The 22,428-nt window shown below is 44.0% G+C and overlaps 1 protein-coding gene across 1 annotated transcript in view; it reads right to left on the reverse strand.

The window, feature by feature from the left end:
* The window catches only part of CREB3L2 (cAMP responsive element binding protein 3 like 2), a 104,283-nt gene extending 92,045 nt beyond the window's left edge, over positions 1-12,238 (reverse strand). Inside the window, exon 1 of the mRNA XM_061638753.1 lies at positions 11,729-12,238. Within this exon, the coding sequence (XP_061494737.1) occupies positions 11,729-11,830 (102 nt within the window). The 5' untranslated portion in view covers positions 11,831-12,238. The remainder of the gene's footprint in view (positions 1-11,728) is intronic.
* Between the last annotated feature and the right edge of the window lie 10,190 nt (positions 12,239-22,428).

Genomic DNA, 22,428 nt, shown 5'->3' on the forward strand with positions numbered 1-22,428 from the left:
AGAGGCACATGTTACCAAATCCTTCCAAGCTACACAGGAAGCGGATTGGACTGTGAAAGACCAACCCAAATTGTGTTTGTATTTTTACAAATTTGTAGGGCGGTATAATATCTCAGAGAGGAGGTCAGATCTCCTGCTCCCCTGGTGCATTCACTATAGCTGCCCAATTTCCCTGCTTTTTAAAGTTTGATAGAAATATCTGTTGGCTATAGGTACATTCTTAAACCACAAGGGTTTTTGCCTATTAGTGAACAGCCATCACAACTAGTAGTTCCAGAGGAGGGCATGTCAACCCTTCATCACAGTTAGGAACATAGGAAGCTGCCTTATGCTGGTTCAGGTTGTTGGTCCAGGTAGCTCAGTGCCATCTACACTTACAAGGATTTCAGGCAGGAGTCTCTCCCAGCCCCACCTGCAGATGCCAAGGATTGAACCTGGAACTTTCTGCATGCAAGGTAGATCCACTACCACTGAGCTATAGCCCTTCCACTTTTGAAGGTCCTTTTTGCTCTGCAAGCGAGGACATACAGTTACCATCCCAAAAAGCCACATCCCATCTCAGCCTAAGCTTCCACCACCCATAATATCAGCCAACCTTATGAGTTCTGCTGAGGTTTGCTTGTTCAAAACACTTCACAAGCATCAATCAACACTTAAACACTTAAGATTTATTGTTGTTAATTTATGCTGGCTAGTTTGCTGAATACTCCCTTCAGTTTCCTCCATAATACACGTTTTCCTTTGCTTAAAAAAAAAAAAATCTATAAAATGCAGAACAGTAGCTGCGCTTGAGAAGGTTAAGAAAAACCACATCACCCGGAAGAGGTTGACTAAAATGCTCAGGTAATCCGTTGACATTTACAACTTCCCGGTTAGAGTAACCTGCCTTTTCAATTGCCTGCAAGCAATGAAGCAACAGACATTTCCATCCGCATCAATAGGCTGACATTGGTTGGCCGACTAAGTAGTCCCTACAACTTCCCGGTTAGAGTAACCTGCCTTTTCAATTGCCTGCAAGCAATGAAGCAACAGACATTTCCATCCGCATCAATAGGCTGACATTGGTTGGCCGACTAAGTAGTCCCTACAACTTCCCGGTTAGAGTAACCCGCCTTTTCAATTGCCTGCAAGCAATGAAGCAACAGACATTTCCATCCGCATCAATCGGCTGACATTGGTTGGCCGACTAAGTAGTCCCATACAGGATCAACATTGAAGATAACAGGATTTAAAGACATACTGCTCCTTTCTTCATTCCTGCTTATGCAAGAAAAACAAAAGACGTGTGTGAGCACTCTTCTCTCTGGCCAACACTCCTGTCCAAAGGTTGTATGCACACCACAATCCAAAAACTAGTTTAAACAAGTAGGACCTGCAACAAGATGTTGCTGCATGGAGTATTCCTGCTCCAAATAGTTCAGAACATTCTTCTTCCCTCTATTTCCCCCATTCCCCACAGTTCGCATTCCATGGCCACTGAGCAAGCTCAGTCTTCATTAGTCTGTTCTTAGGATTCCCCCAAAAAAGTATTTTTTAAAAAACAGACTTCTGCAAACCTCAAGGTTCACCCAGCCTAAGAACATAAGATGAGCCCTGCTGATCAGGCCAGCAGCCCATCGAGTCCAACATCCTGTTCCCATAGTAGCCAACCTGCCTATGGGAAGCCCACAAGCAGGATCGGAGCACAGCAGCACTCTCCAGCAGTTTCCAGATACAGGTATTCAGAAGCATACTGCCTCCAACCATGGAGGTAGATCATCATCATCATGGCTAGTAGCCACTGATAACCTTATCCTGCAGGAATCTGTTTAGTCCTCTTTTAAAGCCATCTAAGTTAGTAGCGCTCACTGCTTCCTATGGGAGCAAATTCCATAGTTTAGCTATGCACTCTGAATTAGTAGTATTTAAAATTCTGTTCTAGATCTTCAGCTTTGTTGGGTGTCTGCGAATTCTAGCATTATGAGACAAGGCAAAAAACTTCTCTATCTACTTCCTCCCTGCCATGCATAATTTTACACATTTCTATCATGTCACCCTCTTACTCGCCTTTTCTCTAAAGAGCCAATACCTCCCTCCCATGTGTGGACAGCACTGTTTCGGCTGCATAAGCAATTACACGCACCTCTGAACATTAGACTTAGAGGGAATGAGAGTCTTTCTCTCACCTCAGGGAACCTTGAAAACTCTAGTTCTCCAGGGAAAGGTGTGACTTAGGGCAGCGATTCCCACATTCCCCCTGCCTCCAACCATTTAAAAATTGTTGATGGTCTTTGTGGACCACTTAATTATTTGTCTGCCTGTGATAGCAGTTGTAATGTGTTGTGCTAGATATATATATTTAACTGCATCCTATTTCTTTTTCTTTTTATACGTTTGATAAAATTCAAATTGTAATATAATACCACATAATATAAGCAATAAAAATATGAATATTTAATGCTGACATGATGTGGACCACTAGTGGTGCACAGACCATAGTTTGGGAACCCCTGACCTAGTTCTCTAGTAGAATTCACCACTTTCACCAAACTATAGTTCTCAGGATTCTTTCCGAGAAGCCATTTCAATTGAACTGAGTTGAAACAAGTTGGCAGCACAGATATCAGCAGTTAACTCACTCAGAACGTTATTTTTGCTCAATCTCCAACGCAATGTGCTACAAAAGGTACCAAGACTAAACTTCGTCAGCTCCAGTAAAATCAGACTTGGAGTAGAGCCTTCGAACTGGGGGGGGGGGCAAACTGAGTGGTATTCAGTGGTAGTCTTACTTACAAGTAGACCCATTTATGTTAATAAGCATAGCTAGCTTACTTTCATTAATTTCAATGGATCTACTCTGAGTAGGACTTAGTTGCATACAAATTTGAATAGAAATATGTCTGACTTGGAATTATCACCATTATGTCCACCTCTATTTGAGTTGCACACAACCGTTATAAGAAATAACAGAAGGGACAGCCCACAAAAAGTTAAACCGTTTGTGAATCTGGATACGAAAACCAGGTTCTTAGAACTTTTACAGGCAAAAAGGTGAAAAAATCCTAAATCTTGGATTGCTTGCCAAACTAGGAGTGTATCTCACTAAGAGGATTTTTGCTTCCTTGAAGAATGCTGACCAAGTTGTCATGCTTCAACACTTACCAAGTTCACAAGCAGTGTTTTAAACCACTGAAATCAGGTCAGGCCATATGTACAATAAAAAGCCCTGAAGGGAAGGGAATGAAGGATAGTATCAATCATTGCAAAAACAGATGCAACACATATCCTACTGACAGATAGTGGCAGTATATAAGGGATCTGTAGTCTATGCCTCTAGCTGTCATATCTGCAAGGGGGGGAGGGGAGAGCCTGAAAGTGGAACGGCATCATCAGCTCAAGGCTCAGAAAATTCCATCGCATTAGCAACTATCATCCCAAATACACACAAGAGTACACACCTCTCCCTCTTTGTCCTCCTGATAAATTAGGCCTTGCAATAAAGCTCCAATGCATTTTAAATGCAGAATCCTTATTTTGCTTTGCAACACTGCAACTCAAGCCAACACTTCTACCATTCTGAAAATATGCTCATTCACAAGATTTATATGACACACAGAATTTAGACCCAAGAACACCCAAGCCAAATCAAAACTGCCCAAACCAGAACAGGTTGCATCAGACATTTCATCAGAGATTAAAAACAGGATGTCTAAAAAATAAAATATATGCGCACACAAAGCTACAAAAGGGAGGTTTCTCAGTTAGACAACCCTGGGATTAAGTCTTATTGACCTCAACGGGATTTAATTCTGAGTTGAAATGCATTGGATAGTGCTATGAGTTTCTGAAATAAACCTGTCTCATATGAAACTGGTCAAATGCAAGGGAGATTAAAAGTTTGTATTTTTAAATGCTATGTACTTTCTGTTAAGCCGGACCATTACCTAAGTGGCATTCTAAGTTTCTGCAGCTGGATTCATCCCCTTCAGGACTAGCATGCCTCTTTGCAGTAGCAGAGGCTGGACAAAGCACTATTTTACACTGCTGACATCAGCTGCTATTCCAAGGAGAGGAAAAGAAAATAAAGGCTTGGGAGCTAAATGTGGGTCTCAGACAAACAAGGTGAAGTCTTTTGCTTCCACAGTATAGCAAGAGACCTCTGTTCCCCTCACAGAGCTGCAGTTCCCAGAGTTCCCTGGGGAAAGGGACTGATTTTTAAACCACTCTGACAATTGTAGTTCTATGAGGGGAATGGGGGTCTCCTAACAACTTGCAACACCCTTAACATACTACATTTTCCAGAATTTTTTTAGGGGAAGCCATGACTGTTTAAAGTGGTATGATACTGCTTTAAATGTATAGTGTGGACAGGTCAACAATAACAGTGCATTAGTGGTGGGTTTATGCTGGACTGTCCACACATCATTCTGCTGTTAGTTGTTCTGCAATGCATCCCCAACGCTACCACATTACTGCTGTCTGGAGGGGCCAGAGCACAACAGAAGTGGGACAAAACATAAAACTGGAACATTTGTGGCATAAAATGTTACAGGATTTCAGCAGGAACTTACAGAATATGCACACATTGAAAACGAAGCTGTATGACTGCCCCAGAACTTTTGCAGAAGCAAAAAGTACTGAAAGCAGGACCACATATGACCACCCCAATAGCATCATGAGCACAAATCATAATTAAAGCATAACGAAAACAATGTTGGGAGAAGTCCTTTGTGGAATTGTTGATACACACACACTATGAACAGCAGCACACCCCGCAACATATCAGAAGCTGCACAACAGCATAAAGGGCTGCTTGTTAAGGAAATACAAGTCTAAAAACTTCCACAAGTACACAAATAAGTGCATAGTTCTTCAGATTGTGGCCAGAGAAACCAGCAAGTAAGTAGCCATGCATTGCACATCGCCACAGTGTTCTTCATGATGTGTCATTATTTAGCACAAGCTACGGTGTGTGGGGGTTAGCATGGCAGAAGGGTTTCTATACTGCAAGGACCCATGGGGATGCAAACTCCTGCAATTTATTTATTTATTAAATTTATATACCGCCCAACTAGCAATAGCTCTCTGGGCGGTGAACATAGAAAATGCAAGACCCCCATTGGTGATTCCTGGGTCACCTGATGTCAGAGGAGGAGAACAGATTTTGCCCACACCACAACTTTGCCATCCATCAAGTGCAGCAGTTTTATTTTCCCACTCATATTTTCCCACTGTAGGAAAAAATGTCTTCAGAATGTACTCAGGGATGCTATTGGGATGGTAACTAAAGCTTCTCATGCTCACACCAGTCATCAATAACCAAGGCTCTTCCTCCTATCTGCATAGCAAACCAAGTACCGTTTTTTGGTCATATTTAGTTACCATCCCATGGTTTCCCCAAATACATACCTTTATTTTCTCCCATGGTATGTATTCACTCTTATGTGCAAGTCCCACAGCGTTATGTGCTTCGCATGCTGAGCATCTTGGGTTTAATCTCTAGCATCTCCAGTTGTGGGGAATATCTCTGCCTGTGTCTGGAGCACAGCAGACAGTCAAACTAAATAATATGGGGCTAAATAAACAGCTATAGGAATACTATGCCAGACCATTACAGCCGTGTGTTACAGAATATTGGCAACTGGCTTCACATATAAATATGATTGTGTACATTCCATGTAAGCGCCACAGAAATCCTAGGCCAAATGCAACTCCCCACAGAATACAGTAAAAGATACAAATATGGACATCACGCTGAATATTTATTATTATTAATTAAACTTCTATCCCACCCTTCTCCCAGAAGGAGCCCAGGGCAGCAAACAAAGAACAAAACACTAAAAATATCTTAAAACATCTCCAGAACAAAACGTCTTAAAACATTTTAAAAATAAACATCTTAAAAACATATTTTAAAAACATATTTTAAAACATCTTAAAAAGCAATTCCAACAGAGACACTAACTGGGATAAGATCTCTACTCAAAAGGGTTGTTGAAATAGGAAGATCTTTAGTAGGCGCCAAAAAGATAACAGAGATGGCGCCTATCTAATATTTAAGAGAAGGGAATTCCAAAGGGTAGGCGTCACTACACTAAAGGTCCGCTTCCTGTGTTGTGTGGATCACACCTTCTGATAAGATGGTATCTGCAGAAAGCCCTCGCCTACAGAGCGCAGAGATCAACTGGGAACATTGCATGAAAATTCAGTGTACAGCTTTAAATGCAAGATACAGCTGCTAATTATATCAAGTAAACCTCAGCTGGGATATGCAAAGATCCAAATTTAACTCTTTGTTACTGACTTATGTCAACTTCCTAACTATAAATTAAGTATCCTTGAATTCTCTTTCAAGAACACTAGCCCCAATACAGCTAAAGTTAGGAGACTTAAGCTGCTGTCCTGCACACACTTACCTGGAAAAAAAGTCCCACTGAACTCCATGGGGCTTACTTCCAAGTAGGCACTACAGAATTGCGCTATTAAGTACTGATCATTGTAACAAACTTTGTTCCACAGGCTTCAATGGGACTTGGTCATGACTAATTTCAGTTGGATTCAGGCCAACGTCTTATGAAATGGCTGAACCCGTTGTGCTTAATTCTGAAATGGAAATGGACTGCCTTCAAGTTGATCCCAACTTATGGCTACCCTATGAATAGGGTTTTCATGGCAAGAGGTATTCAGAGGGGGTTTACCACTGCCTCCCTCTGAGGCTAGTCCTCCCCAGCTGGCTAGGGACTGCTCAGCTTGCCACAGCTACACAAGCCAGCCTCTTCCTAGTCTGCAACTGCCAGTTGGGGGGCAACTGGGCTCCTTGGGGCTATGGCAGCTTGCCCATGGCTGCACAGGTGGCAGGGCACGTAACCCCTGAGCCACTCACTGTGGCATCCAGGAGATACAAGCGGAGATTTGAACTCACAGGCTCTGAACTCCCAGCCAGGCTCTCCTCCCCACTGTGCTATACCAGCTGTTGTGCTTCATTCTAGGTGAGTTTATATTCATCCCTATCAGAAGTTTGAATCAGAAAGTAGGGACAGCAGAGAGGCCTGGTTCAGGGTTATCTGTCAGTGTTGTCCCTCACTTTCTTTCTTCACTTTTGATTCACCTGTCAGGAGGAATTAGAAGACTGACTCTCAGAGCAGCTTGCAAAAGTTATTCAGATTACCTTTCCAGAGGCATGTAAATACATGCAGCTGCTGAGAAAACAAGGTACCTAGTCACAAGAAGATATGCTGGATTCCCTGGCATTTGGGAATCAACTAAAGAGGGGTCTTAAGTATTTCATGAGTCTGGATGCATACTCAGTGTCTGGACTTCAGACACAGGAACCCGGATTGATCTGTTATCGTAATCATCAGTAGCTCTAATTATGATTATTAATTTGTCAGAAACAGCAGTTGTAGCGGCCTTAATCAAGCTGATCGTCTGGAGGCACATGCATATTTGGGATGAAATAAGATTAAACTAAGACTTGGGGTCTTGTTTGGATCCTGTAGCATGTGCTTTTTAAAGTTGGTTTTTCTGTGTGATTCTTTAACTGTTGTAATCTACACTAGGACCTTGGAATATGACAAAATTGCTAACAGCAAAAAATTGATAATTTCTATTTATACAGGCAACCAAATGCTTCTCCCACTAATGACTGGCTGTGTGGGTCAGGTATAGTAAAACTATTTAGCAAGAGTAAAAACTCAACATTTGTGGGTTTGCATTCCAGCATTTGAAAATCTAATACAAATGGGGAGGGGAAATTCCAGTGAATTAGCATTATGCTGCAAGTCAACCTCTCCAACCAGTTTTTCAGTAAAGGACAGTTTAGTAGAATTTCCTGATGCTAATGCCCTTGCCAGAGAGCCAGTGTGGCGTAGTGGTTAAGGTGTTGGACTACGACCTGGGAGACCAAGGTTTGAATTCCCACACAGCCATGAAGCTCACTGGGTGACCTTGGGCCAATCACTGCCTCTCAGCCTCAGAGGAAGGCAATGGTAAATCACCTCTGAATACCGCTTACCATGAAAACCCTATTCATAGGCTTGCCATAAGTCGGGATGGACTTGAAGGAAGTCCATTTCCATTTCAATGCACTTGCCAACTCATAACCATAAGATCCCCCCCCCGTCTGCTGCACTCAGAACAGGTCCCTCTCCCCAAGTCCTTCAACAAAAATACATTGTTGAAGGTAGCATAAATGGCTTCAAGCGACAGAGGCAGAGAATAACAACATCTGACAATTGTACATTTTATATTAAATACAATGAAATAGCAATACAGAGGACAACACCACCAGAACTGAAACATTTTCGACAAACTTTAAATGTGAAATTGAATTTCAATTCATCTCAGTGATGTGGATTTTCTGGAAATGTTTCCTATGAAGAAAGTTAGACCTATCTGCATAGGAAAGTTTTCTGATGTCCTAGAGCAAAGGTAGCCAACATGATGCCCTCCAGATATTGTTAATGGACTCCAACTCCATCATTCTGACCACTGGCCACACTGCCAGGGGCTGATGGGAGCTGGAGTCCAATAACATCTGGAGAGCACCCACACTGGCTACAACACTGGAAAAGTTTCTGGCTCTCCTGTGTTTCAGACAGAGGTCTTTCCCATCACCTGCTACCTGATCCTTTAAATTAGAGGTGCCAAGGACTGAATCTGAGATGCTCTGCAAGCAAAGCATGTGTTCAACCACTGGTCCCCACCCCATAGGCTCAGCATCATTACTTCACTCAAAAAATCTCCATCGTTTTTAAAGGAAAGGTGTGCACAGAGGGAGGACTTGTTTTAGAGAGGCCATGGAGGAGCAACTTTCAGAGAGACACTACATTTCCCCAAGGAGGACCCAGTCTACAGAGGGGTGGAGGTGGGAAATTAAATGTCAGTAGTGGTGATGTGCAGGCTTTGCATCCTCTGCAACATTCTGAAGAACATGCATTTCAGTTCCCATTCAGTTGTGTATGGGAGAAAGTAATGGGGTGGATTGTGAGAGGTCATGGAATGGGTGCCCAGTCATGTCAGCCTACACTCACACACACACATCACCTTTCTACAGAGTATCTCAAATCATAGCTTGTTTACTTTGCCCCACAGAACTCGATGGAAACCACTGCAAACTAAGACCAACCATTATCCACACAGTCTCATCCTGGGTCACATTCTTGGTCATGCTGACACCAGTGTAGCCATCATGGTGCCCTCCAGATGTTGTTGGACTTCCAACACCCATCAGTCCAAGCCAACATGAACCATTGTCATAGATTATGGGAGTTGTAGTCCAACATCTGGAGGGCATGATGTTGACTACACCTGCGCTAGCACATGACAAACACACATGCTTAAAGATGCCCTGAAAGACAGTTCTAGTGATAAAGACCAGCTACAATTAAGTTCTGTGCACCCATCATGGATCATACAACAACTCTGTCACACTTCTGAAATTTTATTAAGTCTAGCATACATGGATTGTTGATTCATTCAGCTCAGAGAATTATTGTGACACCTAACACATGGAAAGTACTTGAAACAGCTGCCTCATGGCTGCTGCACTGCATGGACGCTATTGCATACAGAACCACTCATTATGTCCTTTGGTTTAATTGCAGGGGGAATGTCTGTGCCATTGCCAAGGGCTGCCAGGAAACAGCAGCACTATAGTGGAAGCTCCTGGTGTGATGAGTTTCTCCAGACTTTGCAGTCCTAGTGCATGGGTTCTCAACAAGGGGGGAATTTTAGGGTTCCAGGGGGGGAACTGGGACCACTATTCAGCAAAGTGTGACATCCTGTAGATTATGTACAATCTGTAAAATTGTAGTTTGTTTTTAATTTAATCTGCGACATTCAATAAAGTTTATTGAATGTCACAGATTAAAATTGATTCTTGAACATGCAGCATTATTTTCATTTGCAAAATTAAATTATTATTTAAAGACCAGAAAGTGCTCCAAGAAATTCTGTTATAATGTAAACTAAGAAATTTTTCTCTCAAGAGAAACACCACCATCACTCGCGAAACGTCAACATGCTATGAGAGACTATCTTGGGAAGGGGGGAATTATATTCTGAACAATGGTGAAAGGGGGGAATGGAGCAAAAAAAGGTGGAGAACCACTGTCCTAGTGTGAAACAGCAGCCAGATAGTGGGCAATCCTGGCACCCTGCGAATGACAAATGTATCATTTGATCCCAAGATCTAAGATGAAATAGCATCTTCTGTTGAAATACCTATACTCAATGCAAGGGTACGCTTACTCCTGCATAACATAAACCCCCTCTGAATACTGTTTACCATGAAAACCCTATTCATAGGGTCGCTATAAGGTGGGATCAACTTGAAGGCTGTCCATTTTTTCAAAGCACATATAAAGTGCATGGCTCCCCTAAAAAAACCCCCAAGAACTGCAGTTTACTTCTCACAGAGCTAAAATTCCCAGCATCCTTAAACTACACATCCCAGGATTCTTTGGGAGAAGCTATGTGCTTTAAATGTATGGTGTGGATGTGACCTTAACAGGAATTTTTAAAACAAAAGTGAGAAGGCAAACACAGAAAAAGGCAGAAATGCCACATTTGTTTGCATGAATAGATTTCCTTCCTATTCCTCTTTCTATGGCATTCTGAAAGTTCTACATAGAGATTGTGTGAGGGTAAAGTCGCTGGTCTACACTTTTCAGCAGCTGAAAGAACTCCAAACATCTGGTGCAAACCAGTGATGTTCACTTCTTTTATCATTGCTTTCATAACTATCACTGCAGAACCACCATAAATATTCTTTAGAGACATGGGCATCCACTTCCCTTCCAAGCAGGCTCTCATAAAGATAGTGAACTAACAGCAGATGGAGTAGAGGGAAAAGCAGAAGCCAAATTGGCAGAAGTTTGAAAGTTTTGGAACCTTACCCAAAGAATTAGATGGTTATTACTGTTCTCAGAGGCTGCTATGTATATTTTTTTTGCTGACAACTTCAGTAGGAACCTCTTAATTTGGAGAAACAGGAAAAAGTCCAATCAAAAATTAGACCACTGAAGGAATAGGAATTGCCACACTTTGAAGATAAGACAAATAAGGGTCTAAACAGGCCTTTTGGGCAGTGTGAGAGTCTGGCAGCAGCACAAGGCCATCTGATTTGTACCAAGATCTTCGAGAAACACCGAAAAACATTTAAGTAATTTCCTCATTGCATCAGCAGCTCCATTTCCCCCCTGCTGAAATTCCAAACTCTCTTCCATTTTCTAAAGTTATAAAGCTGTTTTGAGAACTCCTCGCTACCCCTGTGGCAGATGAAGCCTAACATTTACTCTAACGCCAATGAGAGGACAGAGTAAAATGGCTTTAAAAACACACACACACACACACAGAGGAAAGTTTAAGTCATGGGGGAGAGGCAGACCAGAGCCAGAGTAGAAGAGATACCAATTCCAGATGAGCTCAACGTGTTGTTGTTTTTCAAAAAAGAAAGAAAAAAGACTCCTCCTACATAATGAAAGCCCAAGGACTGCTAATGGCAGGGTAACTTTTTGAAGCCAGATGTGCACTAGCCAAAACTTTTTGCTCTTCCACCCACAAAGAGTAAGCCTCCCTCCCTTCAACGTTTCTTTTAAAAAAAGAAAAACCGGGCCACCGTCTTTCTCAAAAAGTGGATGACCACATCAACAACCCAACAGCAAAAAAAGCAGACAGCTTAAGCCGCCCACAAGATTTTTCCATGCCCCCCACCCGCCCGCACCCCAGTGCTTGACTATTTTCTCACCGTGCTGTAGAGCAGGGCATCGGAGTCCACCGGTTCCGACAGCTCGCTCAGCTTTCGATCCCAGTGCAACAGGTTCGGCTCCCCGCTTTCCAGCACCTCCATGGCCAAGTCGAGCCACAGCAATACCAAAAGGAGGGGGGGGCAGAGGGAGGGGAAATGTGCACTCACAGGGGCACCTCAATACAATCACAGAAAACAGCCTTGTGCCATAAGGCAAACGAGGGAAAAAACTCCCAAACCCTTCTGGTGTATTTTCTCTGTATTTCTCACTACCCCCTTTGACAAGGAAGGGAATAGAAAATATATAATAAAATGTAAAACTTCAGAGAGTCAACAGCTCCCGATCGACAGCTGCCCACTACTCTCCCTCAAACAAATGCAAGAGCCAGGTAACTTTGCACCTAAACGGCCCCCCAGATCTGGGGCGTGTACTAGCTTTCTAAGGACTCCGTTCTCTAACAGCAAGAACACCTCCCCAAAGCACCTCCAACCCTAAACTGCGACCTGCTGCTGTCTTACCTCCAGCCCCCACCAAATCTTGGCTCCGCCCCCAGCCGCCCAGCCAATCTCCGAAAGCAAGCGCTCCTGCTTCTAAGGTTCCTGCCCAATCAGAGTCCAACAGTCGCTTCTCCTGCTCTTCCACCCTCCCCATGCCACAGTCGCTTCCTACAGTTCCTCAGCTGTGGAATTTGGGCGGGGAATCCCATCTACGTCACCGAAGGAAAGGCCCTCTTTCACCCACCCCCTTTCGACTCGCTTTATCCCTGACCAATAGCCTTCAGCACTGGCTGCTCCAGCAGCTCCGGTGGCCCCCAACGTTCGGGAACGGGCATGAGCTGCAGCCAATGACTTAGCGACAAGAATACAGCTTTGGAGAAAACCCCACCTACTTTGAAGGAACAAAATAAAAATAAAGCCTCGAAGATAAATCCGGGGGAAAGCGTGCCGATTGACCTTTACAACGGGGGGGGGGAATATTCTGAGCAAATGGGCGTTGCTCTTTCCTTGCAATGAGACACCCAGAGCGAGATGGTGCCAAGTCCTCACTGTGTTTCCGGAACTGGATTGATTACTTTATCCTGGGCACAGGGAGCAAAGTCCTCTTTTTCTTCAAAAGCAAACACAGGACCAGGGCTTTTTAAAAATGGCCAGCCAGGCCCCAAATGGGCAATTACAAGAGCGAAAAAACCAGGCGCTTCAAAAACCTAGGAGGCTGCCTTGTACCAAGCGAGGTCATTGGTCCATCTAGCTCAGGATTGTCTACTGGCGGCGGTTCTCCAGGGCTTCAGACAAGGGTCTCTCCCAGCCCCACATGGAGATGGCGGGGACTGCCCCTAGGACCTTCTGCTGCATGCAAGGGTCCGGAGATGCTCTACCGCTGAGCTACAGCGCTTCGCCTAACACTTGAGCAGCTGAAAAATTCAAGTCATGCAACAGTTGTATTGGGCGATGTAAAAAAGGGACTGATAACAATGTAGAAAGTAAATTAACTGCTTCCTTAGAACCACATACTCCTGATCAGCTATACCCATTTCTCCTCCCCCTGCAAAAGGCACTCCCTGCTGACTCCACTGCTGCTTTGGGAGTACATGATGCTCTCTGGCTAAATAATAATTATTTATTTATTTCGGTCGTTGAGCAGCAGATCTGGCTAAACACTCTGTTACATTGCTCTCAAATTCCCAGTTCCGAGGATTTTCTCCCACCCTGTGTAGGCTTTTTAAATGCCATGGATCATGACTGTAAGAAAGAAACCATGTGTGCACATACAAGGAAAATACACAGGTGGGTTGTAGCGGTGCACAATTGGCATGGGAATTATAACCACATACCACTGGGCAGTTCCAAATTTTCCTTTTTTAAAAGCCCTGCATCAAGGGGGTGTGGGTGAGAGGGAAGAAGGAAGGATGGATATATATGCTTGATTGTCACAGAGGGTACAAAAGAGTAGCAGAGTTGACTGCTGGGTTGAGAGGCAGTGTGGTATATTTATTTTATTTATTATTTGATTTATATCCTGCCCTTCCTTACAGCAGGAGTATAGTAGGTAGAATGGATGCTGGCCCCTGAAGACTAGGAGTTAAGTCTGCTGGGTTTATTTGGTGAGTTTCTCTCTGAGAAAAGCTTATTTATTTGGCATGCTGAGAACTGGCAAATAGCAAGCCAGGATATTAGGTCATTGTGTTTGCTGAGAAATAAGTGGCAGTGCTTCCTCCCTCCTCTGCTACAACACTGGATACAAGTAAGTATGTGATTTAAGTACTTGTAAAAGAGGGGAGACCAGGGTTCGAATCCCCACATAGCCATGAAGCTCACTGAGTGACCTTGGGCCAGTCAATGCCTTTCAGCCACATGAAAACCCTATTCATAGGGTCTCCATAAGTCAGAATCGACTTGAAGGCAGTACACACACACACAAAAGAGACTGAAGATAAAGGAATGCATGCAAAAATCGCCTCTGGCCTTGCTCCAGGAGGACTCCCCCCCCCATCATCTCCCAGGACTGTTCAGCGCCCAAATTGCCCCATGGGAAGAATCCTGAAAGTGTTTATCCTGTTTTTTTAAAAATGTAACGCTGCATGTAAGGCACCGTGGAAGGATTTCTATCCTGAAAGATGGGGTGCAAAACACAGAAATAAATAAATAAATGTACACACTGCCCTCCTCCACTGGGCATTTATGTCAGGGAAACATCATTTGTGATTTTTTTAATCACAATAAGATGTTTGTTTGTATACCAGAACACACAGCAATCCACATTGCTTTTATTCCTCACGGAAATCATCATGTTTCCAGTATGCAGACACTTTCTCCTCCAAATTTAATTTCAGCTTCATAAATGCTGACTTTGTCAACCCATTTGCAGCCAGATAAACTTGGCATGGTTTGCTGAAAACAGCAAAGGGAGGAAGCCACGAAATGGAGTCATGAAAGGGAAACACTTTTATATAAACATGCCATGGGAGCCAGCTATGGCAAATCACAGTTTTCCAGCATGCAACAGGGCCAAGGTGCATTTCAAGGGGCATATCCAACAGCAGCAGATACTGTACCTGATTATTATGTAACCATTATGAAACAGCTGGTGCCTGCATTTGCTTATTGTCCACTTTCTCCTTCCCTCTTCCCTCCCCACCATTGTTCTTTCGCATCCTGCCATTAGGTTGACAAGCATGCCTTTAAATTATAATCTGCCTTGAATGCACTGGTGTATAAATGTAGTCAAGAAAAAAATGAGTTCTGTGAGCTTTCGGGATGGTGCAGCTTGAAGGGGAAAAGCCACCTATGGAAAGCATTGGTTGATTGGCACTTGCAACATCACCAACTGACCTTACTCGTTTCCCAGACCCCAGATTATGGAATATCAATGGCGGCTAGTCTTGGGTCTCATCCTCCTGAGCAGCTGTATATTGAGCATTCACCCTGATTTGCTTGCACAAAGCTTATGTGGAGATTAGATGATGCCCTGTCTTTATAGAGCATTTGTTTGCAGGGAGGTTATACTGCAGTGAGCATTCATCCTGATGTGCTTGCAGGGTGGTTATATGTCTTACCATTAATCGACTGTTAGAGCAGTATGATAATGAACCAATTTACCTAGGGAGGTGGTGGGTTCTCCAATACTGGAGGCATTCAAAAGGCAACTGGACAGCCCTCTGCTGGGTATGCTTTGAGTTGGATTCCTGCACTGAGCAGGGGGTGGATTTGATAGCCTTATAGGTACCTTCCAACTCTACTTCTCTGTGATTCTGTGATTGGAGGGCACCAGGTTGCCTACCACTGCATTAGATAAACAATCACAGAATCATAGAGAAGTAGAGTTGGAAAGGGTCTGTAAGGCCATCAAGTCTAACCCCCTGCTCGATGGAGGAATGCAACTTAGAGCATACCCAACAGATGGCTGTCCAGTTGCCTGTTGAATGCCTCCAGTGCTGGAGAATCCAAATCCCATCATCCCTTGCCATTGGCCATGCTGGCTGGGGCTGATGGGAGTTGGAGTCCAGCGACCTTGGGGAGGCACTGTGTTGGCTACCCCTGATCTAGCACATTTCCTTGTCACTTTCCTAAAAAGTCTTTTTTTTAATGCATTTGTTGCAACAGGGCTCATTAATCCCCTTTAATTGTGCAAATTAAAAGAAATAATCACTGTACTTTATACAGCACATCTCATAGCAGTGTGGAAGACTGTGCCCAGGTGACCTGTCTGCCTGCTGAGTCTGCTGTCCAGTTGCTAAATATCGATGGGGAACTTCAAGGTCCCTGCAGCTCTCCCTTCTTGTGTTTCTTTATCTTTAAACCAGGCTTGGACCAAGCAGCTCTTCAAACAGGGGACTACTTCAGAGAGAGGGCTGTTCTCTGTAAAATAGGACACATGCTCACCTTATCCTGAAGCAAAGATGCTCACTGCATTCCATGCTCAGAAGCTAACCAGACTGACAGTTGGATCTTACTTCAACATTGCCAATGGGACAGCATCTTTCACCTGACCTAGCCTGTAGGCTAGCTTAGGGAGCACGGGGCACATATACCTTGCTGCTGCTCACTACCCAGTCTGTTTGGCTCTGGTTTCCTGGCCACTTAAGCAGATGCTGTCATTCAGGGCTGCACATGTGCTTCACCTGAGCAGAGTAATGCATCTGCAGTGCCTGCTGGAGTGCATGGGCTGGGCTAGCTGGCTGTATCTGTGCCTGGCTGTAGCGCAGTGACAGGGCAACTGTTTTGCATGCCGAAGTTCCCAAGTTCAGTTCCCGATACCTCCGGGTAGGGATTGGAGTTTTGTATCTGAAACCTTGGAGAGCTGCTGCCGGTCAGTATAGCAATTATGAAGCTAGATGGAGCAATGGTCTGACTCAGTAGGTAGCTTCCTGTGTTCATCAATCTAGGACCATTCCCAGTAGCACTGCCTGTATCGCATTGAGAGAAAGGAACTAGGGAGATAGACAGCTGGCTCAACGACAACAGGAGGGGCAGCTCATGTAGGTGGGAACAGCTGGGGTGCAGGGGGAATGCTATGCTGCCAGCCTGCCACTCCCTGCCCCTTCCCCAAGCATTCTCTGCCTCAGGTGGCCACTTCCATCAGCCCAGAGGTAGGGCCATCCATCCTAATTTCACCTAGACTTTACATGCAAGTATTCAGTAATGAAAGTGCTGCCCCTTCAGAAGTGCAGATATGACATTTTGTATCTGAAGAGGAAGACAAGGGTGCCGACACGTTATCAAGAGCTAGCTCTACGAAAGCAAAGATTCGCAGGGCGCTGTTTGTTTTTTTACATCACCAAACACATTTTGAAATGCTAAGCCATTTTGAGAGGGAGAGAGAGGACTCCTAACAATAGGGGGTGCTGAGAATTTTTAGGAGATCCATATTCTCACAGAGCTGCAATTCCCAGAGACTGATCATTAAACTACTGGGAACTGTGGCTCTGTGAGGGGAATAGGCATCTCCTAACTCTCAGCACCCTTCACAAACTACAGTTTCAGGATTCTTTGGGGGAAGCTGTGACTGTTTAAAGTGGAAGGTATAGTGCAGACGGAGCCAGAGAGGGAACATAAGAACATAAGAAGAGCCTGCTGGATCAGGCCAGTGGCCCATCTAGTCCAGCATCCTGTTCTCACAGTGGCCAACCAGGTGCCTGGGGGAAGCCCGCAAGCAGGACCCGAGTGCAAGAACACTCTCCCCTCCTGAGGCTTCCGGCAACTGGTTTTCAGAAGCATGCTGCCTCTGACTAGGGTGGCAGAGCACAGCCATCATGGCTAGTAGCCATTGATAGCCCTGTCCTCCATGAATTTGTCTAATCTTCTTTTAAAGCCGTCCAAGCTGGTGGCCATTACTGCATCTTGTGGGAGTAAATTCCATAGTTTAACTATGCGCTGAGTAAAGAAGTACTTCCTTTTGTCTGTCCTGAATCTTCCAACATTCAGCTTCTTTGAATGTCCACGAGTTCTAGTATTATGAGAGAGGGAGAAGAACTTTTCTCTATCCACTTTCTCAATGCCATGCATAAGGGAAGCTTGTTGCACCTCTTTGCTGTTCAGAACAGATGGATGCCCAATCCCTTATCAGCAAAATGTGGGCATGTTTAAGTTGGTGTGTTTAATGTGGGAGAGGCTGAACCAGTGCAAACAGGAACTGAGCAGGAAAAGCAAACAGTCTCATGTACTGTGCATTTTTGAGGGGATATTTACTGTCCTCTCATGGATTCTGGCAGGTACTGGTGGGCACAATCGTGTCCCATGGGCCCCGCATTGGCGACCCCTAGAAGAGAGCACTGCACTCTGTGAAATAGGACACACAGCTACCCTAAGCTGCACAAATGTCTCCATTAACAGTTTTCTCATTTTCAGTGCCTTCAGGGCTATGCTCTTTTGACAAACAAATCGCATCCTGTTCCAACTTGGCTGGTGTCTGAAACGAAATCCCTTTCAAAATTACTCGCTGTATGACAAATCCTTTGGAACAGACAACGAAATCCTGCTGCCAAAGGAGAGTAAGTCATGTTTATTGTAGAATCCTACAATGCAAATAACTACATTGAATTGGGAAGGATGGATCACTCTGTACGTGTGTCCAGGAGTGTTTGATGAAGAAGATTCAGGGTCTCACAAGGCCTTGCATATGATCAGGGGAAAAGACTACAGAACTTTTCTGTTTGGAGAAGAACCTTCTCTTTTACTCTCCATCCTCTCATTCATACTTAAGCAACTATCCTTCACAATAGGCATTTTTGTCCTTCCACTATGAATGAAATCCTTCCTAGGAAACTGGACACAGAGATACTTCATTGTATCCTCCTCTCCTCCACCACTTGGCTATTAGACTTCATTTTTACTAGCTGAAATACATTTTCTCTCCCAAAGCTGTTTTAGGTCAGCCTAATACTTAAATATTCAAAACTGGTTTATCATCATAAATAGAATGCAGTGTTCAAACTAACGTCAATGCAGTGCAATCAAGTCTATGCAGAAGTAGATCCTATTGAATCCAATGGATTATGAAGGGGAGAAGCTTCTCTCTATCCACTTCACACTACATATAAGTTCATACACCTCTGTCACGCTCCCCCTTACACATCTTTTTTCTAAACTAAAAAGTCCCATTGTACCCTTCCCTCATAGGTGAGTTGTGCCAGCCCCATGATCAATTCGGCTGTCCTTTTCTGAGCCTTTTCCAACTATACAATATCCTTTTTGAAGAGGAGCAACCAGAATTGTACACAACGTTCCCATTGTGGCCACGCCATAGATTTGTATTACAGCATAATGGTATTGGCAGTTTTATTGCCAGTCCCTTTCTTCATGCATCCAAACAGGGAATTAACCTTTTTCACAGCTTCTGCAAATAAATGTCTACTCACATATTCGGTGTACAGTGGAAAGCGTGAATTCCGAAATATCAGCCTCAGAAAGGGGGAAATCACAACTCCAGTGAGCTGGCTGCTCTTTCCCATGTTATCTTCCTCATTCAAGTAAATGCCTCACATGAGTAGTTATTTGTGGAAGCAACAGCTGATTTGATTAACTATTTTAGGGAACCACCAGGTTAGCTATAGCTATTTTAGGGAATAATATTCATGAGAAGTCTATAAACAATGTTAAACCAAACTTAACATTTATATTGTTTAATAAAATGTTTATTCCAAAGGTATCCAACATGATGCCTTCCAGGTGCTGTTGGACTCCTATCTCCTATCAGCCCCAGCCAGCATGGCCAATGGTCAGGGATCATGGGACTTGTAGTCCAACAGCATCTGGAGGGCACCATGTCGGCTACCCCTCACTTAGTCTCTATGTAGCCAGCACTCCCATTATTTGTGAGCCAAAATAATACCCACTTACCACATGGTATGGTGTGACAGCTTGGTCATCTATAATGCTCAGGTGTGATTTTTTTTTAAAAAAAACTGACATGCATTCTTGTGTGTGATAAAGCTTGAGGTCTTTTCAAAGTGGAATCGGAAGGAAAAGAGGTCTGGGTTGCCTGCAAGTGGGTTGCGTGGCTATTCTTCTGCCTCTCCTGGCCACAACCATTTTGATGAAATGCTGCAATATAGCATTCAGCTATATTGGATTTTACATATCTATCTACAGCAGGTGTGGGGAACTTTTGACCCTTCAGATGTTGCTGAATTAGAACTTCCATCATCCTTGGCCATTGGTGATGCTTGCTGGGGCTGATGGGAGCTGTAGTGCATCCATATCTGGAGGGCCAAATGTTCCCCAGCCTGGATCTATACACATATGTGGTGTGTGTGTATGTGGATATAAATACACACATCTATCTGTCTATCTATCTGTCTATCTTATCTGTCTAGACTTTGCAAACCAGGCCAATGGGTATGTTAAAAGGCCAACCCGTTGTGCCTTATAGTGGAAGTGCCTATCCAGGATCTCAAACAGAAGCTCTGTGTAGCTTCTCCATGTAAAGCTGAATCAGTGTCCCTCCAGATGTTGTTGGACTACAATTACCATCATTCCTGACCATTAGATGTGTTGGCTGGGGCTGACAAGAATTTTAGTCCAACAATGTCTAGCAGGCCACAAATTTCTCCATCCTCAATGTCCTCTGCCACAGACCTATGGCCCCCTCTCTGCCATCCATGTTCATCTTAGCCAGTAGTGTAGTGTCAAATTCAGAAGTGCAGAGTCCCTTCAAAATAGTCACAGCCAGCCCCCTCCCCTCTAAGGTTAGAGAATAATTTGGCCAGGCCCAAATACTGCTTTCTGTTACACTATCACTGTCACCATTTGACTGTCCTTTCTCACTGTCAGAGATATTGCTAGAATTACTGATTTCAGTGTTATGTGTTTATCTCCTGCTACTACCAAACTACTTGATGATGTAGATGGGATGCTATCATCAGGATTTACTGTCTTCTTCAGCAATTACAGACTTCTCATTCTCCATAACTTAGCTTTTTGAAGTAGGAACTCCTTTCATTCTGAATGACTCCAATCAGCAGGAAACAACAAGGAAGCAAGTTAGAAGACCCTTCTCAGTGGCTAACACACTCCCCTTTCATGTTGATTGGCTCATAAGATGTTGGAGGCATAGGGACCCTTCTGGGACCATGCTCCCAAAAAAAGGGGCCTGAGACCCTGGACGACTACACCCCCGAGTCCTTAGCACAACCAATAAAAGTGGCAAGTCTCCAAGGTGGCTCTCAGAGAATAGCACTGGGTGACTGTCTTTCAGCCCCCTGGCAGTTGTGCTGTGGGGTGCCGCAGGGTACCATCTTGTCCCCCATGCTGTTTAACATCTATATGAAGCCCTTGGGAGCAGTCATCAGGAGATTTGGGGCGAGGTGTCAGCAGTATGCTGACAATACCAGCTCTACTTCTCCGTAACATCTGAATTGGGAGAGGCCATGCAAGACCTGGACCGGTGCTTGGACTCTGTGGTGGGCTGGATGAGGGCCAGTAAACTGAGTCTGAATCCTAGCAAGACGGAGGCACTGTGGGATGGTGGTTCCCAAGTTTGGATAATTGGTCAGTTGCCTGCTTTGGATGGGGCCTTACTCCCTCTGAAAGAGCAGGTCCGTAGTCTGGGGGTGCTCCTGGAGCCATCTTTGTCGCTAGAGGCCCAGGTGACCTCAGTGGCTAGGAGTGCCTTTTACCAGCTTCGGCCGATAAGACAGCTGCAGCCATTTCTGGACCGGGATAGCCTGACCACTGTTGTCCATGCACTGGTAACATCTAGGCTGGATTACTGTAATGAGCTCTATGTGGGGCTGCCCTTGAGATTGGTCCGGAAGCTGCAGGTGGTGCAAAATGCAACAGTGTGACTGCTCACTGGGGCAGGGTATCGCCAACATGTTACCCCACTGCTGAAAGAACTGCACTGGCTGCCCATTTGCTACCAGGCCAAGTTCAAGGTTCTAGTTTTGGTGTACAAAGCCCTATACAGCTTGGGACCAGGATACCTGAAAGACCTTCTTACCCCTTATATACCCAGCCGATTACTGCGCTCTGCAGATGAGGGCCTCCTGCAGATACCATCTTATCAGGAGGTTCGTTCTGTACAATATAGGAAATGGACCCTTAGTGTAGCAGCACCTACCCTGTGGAATTCCCTCCCTTTGAATATTAGGCAGGTGCCATCTCTGCTATCTTTTCAGCGCCTTTTGAAGACTCCTCTTCCAACAAGCCTTTTAAGCTCAGACCTATCCCAGTCTGTGTCTGTGTTAGAATTGCTTTTAATATGTCTTTTAATATGTTTTTAACCCTTTTCTTTTAAAATATGTTTTTAATTTTTTTTAATGTTTTTAATGTTTTGTTTTAATGTATTTTAAGGTCTTTTTATGATGTTTTAAAGTGTCTTTAGTGTTTCTGTTTGCCGCCCTGGGCTCCTGCTGGAAGGAAGGGCAGGGTATAAATAATAAATAAATAAATAAATAAATAAATAAATAAATAAATAAATAAATAAATAAATAAATAAATAAATAAAATAAAAATAAAAATCCACATGGTGCAGAGGCCAAAGAACTTCCAGCATGCAATTAGCCCACACAGAACACAATGCAGAGAGTTACTGGTTTTAAAAAAGGCTTCATAGCCTTTTGGCCAAAACAGAGCCATTCAGCCTCTAGTTTAAGCAGCCCTGTTCTGTACAAGAAGAAATTAGAAAATGGACATGTACAGGGAAAAAACCACCTGCTACCCCCTTCTACAATATCCTTTGCCAGGAATGGAGACACCTCCAC

Source organism: Rhineura floridana, chromosome 8 (assembly GCF_030035675.1).
Source record: "Rhineura floridana isolate rRhiFlo1 chromosome 8, rRhiFlo1.hap2, whole genome shotgun sequence".
Lineage (NCBI taxonomy): Eukaryota > Metazoa > Chordata > Lepidosauria > Squamata > Rhineuridae > Rhineura > Rhineura floridana.